Raw genomic sequence first — 9,281 nt, 5'->3', positions numbered from 1 at the left:
TGTGTGTAAATGTAAGCCTTGACCTACCTATTGTTGGAGTTTTTTAATGGAAGATATTTGGACATGTGATATCAGGGAAACCACAGGGGGACCTAATTACATAAACTTATGTATTTAAAGCGGCTGCATTCTATTTAGCTTAACCAGCTGCATTGTCCTGATATAGAGCATAATGCTGGCTCACTGTACACTAGAATGGAACAGAACCATTGTTAATGAACTACACCTGTGCCCTGTCTGCTATGACAACTCAAAATGTCTGCTGTGAAAAAGGTATGATGTTTTTTTTTTAACAGTTTACATTTCAAAAAGATTTCCTTTATCCTGTATCCAGTCAGGAAACTAAAGAAGAGTTTCCACTCACTAGCAGCACAGTTCCCTGAGGACAGACACAGCCAGACAGGGGCTCTCTGCAGCTCCAAAGGGCTACGCTGCTCCCCTGCTGTTGGCCAGGAGGGTCCAGGCTGGAGCAGGTGAGGAGGCAGGAGCGTGGAGAGTAGATCAGAGAGCCTGGACACCGGTTCACCTCCTCACAGCGCTCCTGAGTGCAGTTAAACCGCCCCTGCTCACACACACTGAAGGGAAGAGGAGAGTGAGCAGAATTAGAACTGACAGTGACTAATTAATTCTATATTAATCATGTCAGGCGCGCATGAAAGGCTATTAAAGCTTATTTAAAGCAAAAAATCAAGCTTTGTATTAAAGTATGATTCCTTAAATAAGTGGAATAACTGCAGGCAAGTAGAGGCCAGTTGGCCCAGCAGTTAAAGGAATCTCGAGCTCTGCCCTTGAGCATATCTGCTGGCTCAAGAGAGTCTACTATGGATCAATAAAGTTTTACTTTACAGTTACTAAACTCTAGCTGTAAAATGTAATGAAGCAACAACAAAATGTGTGATGTGCTGTAAAGTGTGATGAAAATATTGAATCAACAGCCAAGGGTTGTCATTCAAGGTGAATGGATGTACTGCGTGTCATATTTTATATCTGTAATAATTACACAATCCAAATTTCACCTTTCATCATAGCAATTGATTAGGTCAATGGTCAGTGCAGAGACACATCTCAGCAGTTTAGTGAAAATGGGTCACGTACAAAATGGGCAATGCACAGACACACACATCCACATATAATAAAATATAATAATTAATCAGTTGCTTTCTTGTACTGCTGTGACTGCTCTGACTCATTAACAGATGACTGCTACCCACAAAGCGATGATCACTGTGGTTGTGTAGTGAAGAGACGCAATGAAATCAACCTATCCTGTATCAGGCAGCAGGAACATAGGGTGATTTCATCAGAGCCCTTACACCACCAGGTACTCACTGCGCCAGGTTGGAAACACAAAGGGGCTTTAAGTTAATGTAGAAAAACACATAAAAAATTATATAATTTACTTCTGTCATTATAAAACAATAGACCTTTTTCACAGCAGCCATTTTGACATGAAATAGTAGGGTAAACACAGGTGTTATCAATGATACTTATTGAGGTTCCAAGTAAACCGACATGTACAATAGCAGCACCCTCACTCTGTTAATCTCTTAATTGAACGTAACCTCATATGGTAATTTTGGTATTTTTCAACCTTATTTTCCCATGTTTTTGTGACAAAATGACTAAAAGTTTTGAATTTGGTCGAATATTGAGTGAGAGTACTGCAGCCTGTTCAGAACTTGTTGCAGGAACACAAACAAGTGGAGATAGCAAAAGGTAGAGAAAACATTAAATGTCATTGTACAGTCGTGTTGCTGGTCAGTAGCAAAAACAAGATTTTGACAGTGCGCATTTGCCCATAAGGAATACATTGTAGCCAGTTTTGTGGCTGTAGGCTGAGAAAATAAGATCCAGGTTGAAAGATACCAAAATATACCCTTTAATTATTATCATTGGTAACGCCTGTGTTTACCCTTTCATCTCAAAATGGCTGCTGTGAAAAAGGTCTATAGCACTGTCACACTGACCCCTGACCTTTCATATTTTCCTCAAAAAAACAAGCAAGTTATTTCTTAGCTTTTAGCAGACATACCAGATATTTGATAAAACTGTCTATTCCTATTTATTAGCACATGATCTAAATCACCCCATGGGATCAAGGCTCATTCAAAAATACGAGAGCCATGCTCATGAAACTGTGGCAATAGTATATTGTAGTTGCGTCAAAGCTCTGTTCTACTGACAATGGCGAAAACATGCTTACACCCTCTGATTCTTTATCAACTACAGTACGATAAAAGCAGCATAGATAGCCATGAAAGAGAAAGGGCTGTTTTTATGACGTGCTGTAAAAATCTCTACGCACTGAACTAACCTCTACCATGCTATTTTACTCTGACAGGTTTAGTATGGTTGCTGTCCTTGTTGCAAGAGTATTGCATCTGTGCAGCAATGTTAATCTTTTAAGTGAAATTTTGCAATTAAGAGTCAAAGAAGGTTTAGAAATGAGACCTAAGTAGCAAGTAGAAAACTATGGTTTAATTGTACCAATAAATGCTATGGAAAAAGGTCTATTGGGGGTGCCCGGTTAGCTCAGTGGGTAGAGCTGGCGACCCATGTACCAAGGCTGATTGCTGCAAGGTGGCCCAGGGGTTTTGAATCCGACCTGCCGGTGTGTGTTTATTCCCCTCTCTCTGCCCCCTTTCCTGTCTATCTTCAGCTTGTTCACTATCATAAAGGCAAAAAAAAAGGCCCCCCCCCCCACCCAAAGCCCCCCCCAAAAAAAATAAATAAAAGGAAAAAGGTCTATTAGATCATATTTACAGCAAAACATGTTTGTCCAATGTTTGAAACCTACATTATCAGTGAAAATGCTCAAAATTCCTGATTTAAACAAATTGGTGAAATCCCAGTCTAAAGTTCTTCCCTACTACATACCAGGTATTACAGTTGTTCTGAATAACATCCCCCGGCTGGTATGTCTTCTCTCCTTGCACACAGGGGCACATAGCAATGGGAACACACTGGCCCTGGTGGTCCTGCACTAGTCCTGGTGGGCACTGGCAACCTGGAACACAAGTCCTGAGACCCATTCCACCACCACCGTCATCGCAGTTCCAGCCCTCTGAACAGGAGCCCCCACAGGCGTGACCACATTCCTGGTACACCTGACCCCCCGAACACTGGACCGCTGGGAAGACGGGACAGGAGGAAAGGTTTTGAGAAATACAAAATAGCTTGGTACAGTTTGTGATTATGGTTTTAAGGGTTTAAAGCTAAAGGGCACTAAATTCTTAAGGGTTCCTCAGTTTTGTTTGTTTTAATTCCCACCTGAGAGGGTGCACATGGATGCACAAATTTCAAATTGATTCTATAGCTTCAAAAGACTCAATTAGATAAATTCCTTATAGTCCTTTAAGTCGGCCAGCGTGTCTGAGCTGTCTCTGGATTTGCTGCCATCAAAGACTTGCAAAGAAGATCAAATCTTTCAAGTCAAAAGCTGTAAGTCCAAGTCACAAGTTAGTGATGATGAAAGTCAAAGTCAACTTATACTGTAAGTCTTTTTTGAGGCTGATGTCAAACTCAGACGAAGTCATGTGACTTCACAGAGGAAAAGGCCACAGTTGTGTCCTGTACCAGTCATGGTGTCTGAGATTATTCCCAGGACAGAATGAACAAACAAATAAAATGAATGCAGTGTTGATCAGTAGATGACCTATCTGTAATGTATTTCTCCTAACTTCACTGAGAAAGACAATTACTTTGGACATATATCTACAAACTCCATACTACCATGGTAACTTGTAGTGGACATCCTGAAACACCACCCAACCAATGACCTCCCCACTTACGGCAGAAGGTCTGATTGCGCCAGTGGACGGCGACGCCCTCCTGAGCGCAGTGTTGGGTGTAGGCGGTGAGGATAGTGCAGTGACAGGTCCTCTGTGGAGCGCAGCTGCAAACCTCCGACAGGCAGAGACGGAAATAGGGCTCCCTCTCCACCACATCATGGCACACCTAGAGAATCAGAGAGGAAGGTGCATGTGTGAAGACAGACAAAGATGAACTCCCTCCTGAGATAGCGGGAGATTTAACACACACTACCTGAAAGACGGGGCTGTGTATGATGGAGCACACTGTCTCTGCGTACTGTCTCCTCTGGGTGTATGTGGTGCAGGGGTCAGGAGGAGCTCCTCTAGGTAGAGAGCATTGTTCTGTGGTAAATTTTCCTGCAAAGGATGACACGCTGTTCTCCACGTCTCCTTCTGGGGTGGTAAAGTCGTCATGCTGGTTCCAGGTCAGCGTTCCACACAGGCCGCGCACCTTGAATACAGCATTTACATTTTACTAGCCAGAACAACAAAACAATTCCACACACTGGTAGAATTACTGACTTTTGTTTGCTCATAGAGTTTCAAATTCTCTCCATTTTGCTTTAGTTAAATAAAGTGACCCTATGAGGTGCGAAGGTCACCTTGTTTGCAAAGCCAGGTTGCAGGGTGATGAGAGCCAAAGGTCCATCGAGGTGCCAGAGCAGCTGGGCTCCAAAAGTCTCGATAAGGAGAAATGAAGATGAGGCCCTACGCACAACCAGGTCTCCCGTCACCACAGGCAACAGCTCCCTCTGGCCGTTCAGTGTCACTGTACCTGGAAGTACCAATACCAACTGTAAGCAATCAGAGGGCAGTGAACATATCATTCAAATATAATTCCCACATAAGAGAGTACAGGTTTAAAATTCCTTCCCAGTGACTTACAGTCACTTGTTAAGTTAAGCCATGAAGCTATGTGTGTTGAATTTAAAAAAAGTTTCTGACTTTAGTAAATTAATTGACTGCAACACTGCACCAATGTTCACTAAGATTCTCCATTTTTTTCACAGACAAAGGCTTAGGCACTAAGACCAACATCAGCATTCATTTAAAATTGTGTTTATGTCCACCTAATGAATGTCCAATATTAACTCTCTTTTAGGGAAATATCTGGCTCTTTAGCTGCTAAATGTTCCTCTGTGCTCACCAGCTGGTTGCTGATATTGCCATATACAGTGGGTTTATCGGAGTTGGGGACTGAACAAAAGAGTGAACAAAGACAGTGAAGTTGTGGGAAGTAGAATCAAAACAGTGAGCTGAAAGATGCTAAAAATTCTAAACAGAACTGAGGAGAACTGCAGAGTTGGGAGATTTTCATTACAAGTGAGCCATGCACAATAGTCATGCACATCCAAGTACTGTTAAAGGCAGCTGCTGGACCAATAGAGGAAAACATGAAAAACGATCCACACATTTTAGCTGCCTTAAAGGTCCCGTGTGTGACATTTAGGAGGATCTATTGGCAGAAATGGACCTGGAAATTAGAATCAGTATGTTTTTGTTAGCTAAGAATTATCTGTTTCTATCTACAGGGTTGCCCTCCATGGAGACCGTCATGTTGAACCGCCATATTTCTACAGTAGCCCAGAGGGGAAAAACCTAAATGTTTTTTTGCACGTTTCACAGCCACTGTAGTTTCTCTTTTCCTCTTGGAAGGGGAGGGTGAAGCAATCAGAAACAACACCCATAGATGCCACAAAATCTCTCCCGCTGCATGTCGAAACGTCATTGACCAAGGAATTGCTCTCCATGCTGTGTCATCATGTATGCATGTGTATGAATGAATTTGTTTTTGTATGAATGTGTGCAAATGGTTAAATGTGAGAAGTAGTTTAAACCGAATCTGAGGAAGCTTTCTCCCACCCATAGTTCTGATATAGGAATACTAAAAATGAATGGGCTGAAAACAACACAGAGACTCTTCACCAGAATGAATTAATTTCTGTATCAACAGTTAGTTTAATAGACATAGGAGCTTTAAGGTTAGTCATGTTCACTGTCACTGCTGTCAAAGTGTAGAGTAGTCACATCAGAGTGTGTATCTTACTCACCAGTGTCTGTGATGGTCACTGTGGTGCGTAGTGCTGTGACTAACATCTCCCTTACACAACCCAGACTTCTTCCTTCTCCTCCTCCTCCTCTTCCTGCTGTACACTCTCCACAGCGTACACTCACCACCAGCTTCCTGTCAACAAAGTCCTGAACACACACACAATTCATAAGCACACAGAGGAGAAGTAGCTGCCACACACACACAAATGCATCTCATAGTGTATGTAACTGTATGCGTAGTTGTATTTTATGTATCTCACCTCCACAGCAGTAAAGGAACAGTCTCCTCCCTGTAGTGAATACCTCTTTTTATCAAAGGTGGTCACCTGTAGCGCCCCCATCAGGCTGCACTGGGCTGCACACTTCTCCCCAGTACACTCCCACTGGCCTGCTCTGCACACACTGGGAGTTTTAAGAGTAAAAAAGAAGGCTGGCAAGTCAGAGAAAGAAGAATTGGAAAGGGTGAAAGAGACTTAGGAAACACTCATACCAGGTATTGCATCTCTGCTGTATCCTGTCCCCTGACTGGTAGGTGCGTCTGCGATGGAAACAAGGACAATCGTCTCTTTTTAGACAGAGTCCCTGGTGAAGGTAGAGGCCTGGCGGACACTCGCAGCCCCCCACACACTCCTCCCTACACTGGCCCATAGCTGCAGCAGGCCCTGGGGGCTGGGGAGATGCACAGCTGGGGGGACAGGAGGACACACAGTCTGAAAACACCTGACCTCTGGGACAGACGCGACCTTGGAAGACAGAGACAGAGAGAAGGAAACAGAGTTAAAGTACCGTAATGGTGCTTTTGCATCTTTTAGCATCATGTGTACTTTACATTCCTTTTCAGTCTGCCCATTACAGTGAACATTTCTGTGCCTTTTTGTTTCCCAACTGCTTTGAAAAAACTTCCTCTGTGTGCCTGTGGGAAACTGTAACCTCAGAAGTATGACTGTGAAAGTGAGACAATACTAAATTGAGATTTATCTTTACTACACCTGTCTATGTTTTCCTATTGTTCATTTTCCAGGTTTGACCAACAAATCAGCTTTTGAATGCAATGCTAGTCTGCAACATACTTATTTGAACTTTTTATAAGGTTAGTATAGATGCTGCAAACATAAGTTACATCAAAGAACGGCACTGAAGGCTTCTCTTGATAGAATATATGTTTTCGCTTTTTTCCTGACTGGCTTCGGTAAAAGTTTGTAACAAACCACCTGCAGTCAGGTTAAACAAAATGTTCACTGTAATAGATTACCCATTTGAAAAGTTATGGGATGATTTGGAAAATGGTTGACAATAATGTAAGACTGTAACACAGTCTGCTCAATTCAGTATACAAAAGAATTTCACTACAGCCTTACTTAGTTTGACTAATTTTAGCTAACCTTAGATAGATATTATTTGTGTGTACTTGGAGACTTCTTTAAAGGCTTTTATGTTCTTTCCCTTGGTCAAATGTTCAGTGCATGTTTTCCTGGGTCAGTATGTTGATATCACCCACATACAGCCTATAGCCTATTGATGTAGGCCCCTTGCCATCAAACTTGCAGAAAATATGTTACTTTAGACATTGATATCTCCACAGTTTACCATACAAGCTGTGTTTGAAACATCCATCCATTCGTTCTTTCGCAATTTAAACTGTGAAGATAATTAATGGGATTATATTCAATTACCACATAGGGCGGCTGTCCTCCACATTATGATGACGTGTTGCTGGGCACACTCTCGGGCATAGCTGGCCAGGGTGTCACACACTGCCGAATCTCTTTCTTTGGGAGGCAGGCTACAATATAGGTAGAGACAGGTGTCTATGTACACTGTAGGGTCCAGCTGAAAGATACAAAGGCACAAACTCATCACTTCTGGGTCATTCAACACTATATCTGCATCAAGTAGCATACAGAAAATCATTCTGATACAGCTACAAGCAGTCTCCAAAGTCAGAAATGTAAAAATCCTGTAAAAAGTGCTTGAATTAACAGGGATGCACAGTATTGATTATGTTGATTATGTCATTGGGATTAGTATCACTGGTAACACCTGTGTTTACCCTATTATTTCATGTCATAATGGCTGCTGTGAAAAATGTCTATATGTTATCATATATAATATATAAATAATGAGTGCAGCAATAATGGGTGACAAGTAAGAGACAGTAATAGAGACAGACACTAATGAGAAATGGCCATATCTTAAATCATAAATTATTAACCTGGATTTTATTACGTTTGTTCATTGATTTCAGTGTAAGATAATAGTGTAGGTTAAACTAAAACCAGTCTTTGCTAAACCCTGGTAAATTATTTATTTTCAAGAGCAATTTGATTTATAGCTCATTACAGGCCTTTGCAGAAATGAGAAAAGGACTATTATCAAATTAAAAACAAATACAGCAAACATTGGTAATGCTATGTGACTGTGGTGTATATCAGAAGGTGTCTGACCCGGATGTGGCAGTGTGTGAAGGGGTTTTCCTGCAGTTGGTGACACACTGACTCTGCCTGTCTGCGCAGGCCAGGGTCTCCTGAGACATCGCAGCTGTGACCGAGCTCAGCCGCATCGCTGCAGCCCTGAGGGAAGCATGGGACACACAGAGACTCAATTACAGAGGGTCCATCTCATGAACGCACTTTGCCATTTGTTTCAAATATAGTAGAAGTGTCACAGAACTCTGCATTGACATCAAAAACATCCGCTAAGACCTTTCATCTCCAACAATCCGGCTTTTTTTTAGCTGATTTTTTTTGGATCATATTAGAAGCATCAACTGTATTCAGACCACATCATGTGGTTATAATAATTATAATAATAATAATAAAGTATAATAATAACAACAAAAAGCTATAATGTTGCAAAAAAAGTGAATAAGTCATTCAATATAGCAGTGCAGTACTTCATTCTGCTGGTCAGGAACTCTCCATGAGTTACCAAAGCTGGCAGCATACTGGGACACAGTTCCACCCATTGTGGTGAAATCATCTACGGCACCAAGATACAAATAGGTTAGGAGTACATAGCAAAGGTGTAAACTTGGAAACTTAAAAGAGTTAAAATTAGCTAAGTAATACTACAAGAAGATGGGGAACAAGCAACCCTGGGTCAGGGACAGTAAAAACAATACCTGAATATATGCGTGACTCTAAATGCTACTTTCCTTACCGTCAGCGTTGTTGTTGTAGACTCCACACAGCCCCCTGGTAGCTGCCAGGTGCTCTGCGGTCACTGTCAGGTAGACCGTGTTGGTCAGGTCAAACTTCACTCTTACTCCCAGGCCACTCTCCACAAATACAAAGTCCCCCAGCCAATGAACACTCACTCCTGTAAGAAGAAGTAAATACAAAATTGAAAAAAACTTTGTTTTGTTACAGGTTTCTACTTTGCTGCGCAATATTGTTGATCAAGCATTTCATTTTGTAA

The 9,281-nt window shown here is 41.8% G+C and overlaps 1 protein-coding gene across 1 annotated transcript in view; it reads right to left on the bottom strand.

Annotated features, from left to right (window-relative positions):
• scospondin (subcommissural organ spondin) overlaps window positions 1-9,281 on the bottom strand; it is a 78,752-nt gene that overhangs the window by 65,783 nt on the left and 3,688 nt on the right. The window contains exons 7-18 of the mRNA XM_035656242.1: window positions 9,024-9,182; window positions 8,758-8,843; window positions 8,309-8,434; window positions 7,538-7,694; window positions 6,355-6,607; window positions 6,125-6,266; window positions 5,864-6,011; window positions 4,415-4,587; window positions 4,045-4,263; window positions 3,792-3,957; window positions 2,878-3,130; window positions 365-575 (exon numbers count right to left, since the gene is read on the bottom strand). Of these exons, the coding sequence (XP_035512135.1) occupies window positions 365-575; window positions 2,878-3,130; window positions 3,792-3,957; window positions 4,045-4,263; window positions 4,415-4,587; window positions 5,864-6,011; window positions 6,125-6,266; window positions 6,355-6,607; window positions 7,538-7,694; window positions 8,309-8,434; window positions 8,758-8,843; window positions 9,024-9,182 (2,093 nt within the window). The remainder of the gene's footprint in view (window positions 1-364; window positions 576-2,877; window positions 3,131-3,791; window positions 3,958-4,044; window positions 4,264-4,414; window positions 4,588-5,863; window positions 6,012-6,124; window positions 6,267-6,354; window positions 6,608-7,537; window positions 7,695-8,308; window positions 8,435-8,757; window positions 8,844-9,023; window positions 9,183-9,281) is intronic.

Source organism: Morone saxatilis, unplaced genomic scaffold (assembly GCF_004916995.1).
Source record: "Morone saxatilis isolate NCDOM2014 unplaced genomic scaffold, NCSU_SB_2.0 Contig0, whole genome shotgun sequence".
Taxonomy (NCBI): Eukaryota; Metazoa; Chordata; class Actinopteri; family Moronidae; genus Morone; species Morone saxatilis.
This window is presented reverse-complemented; position numbering and strand designations above follow the sequence as displayed.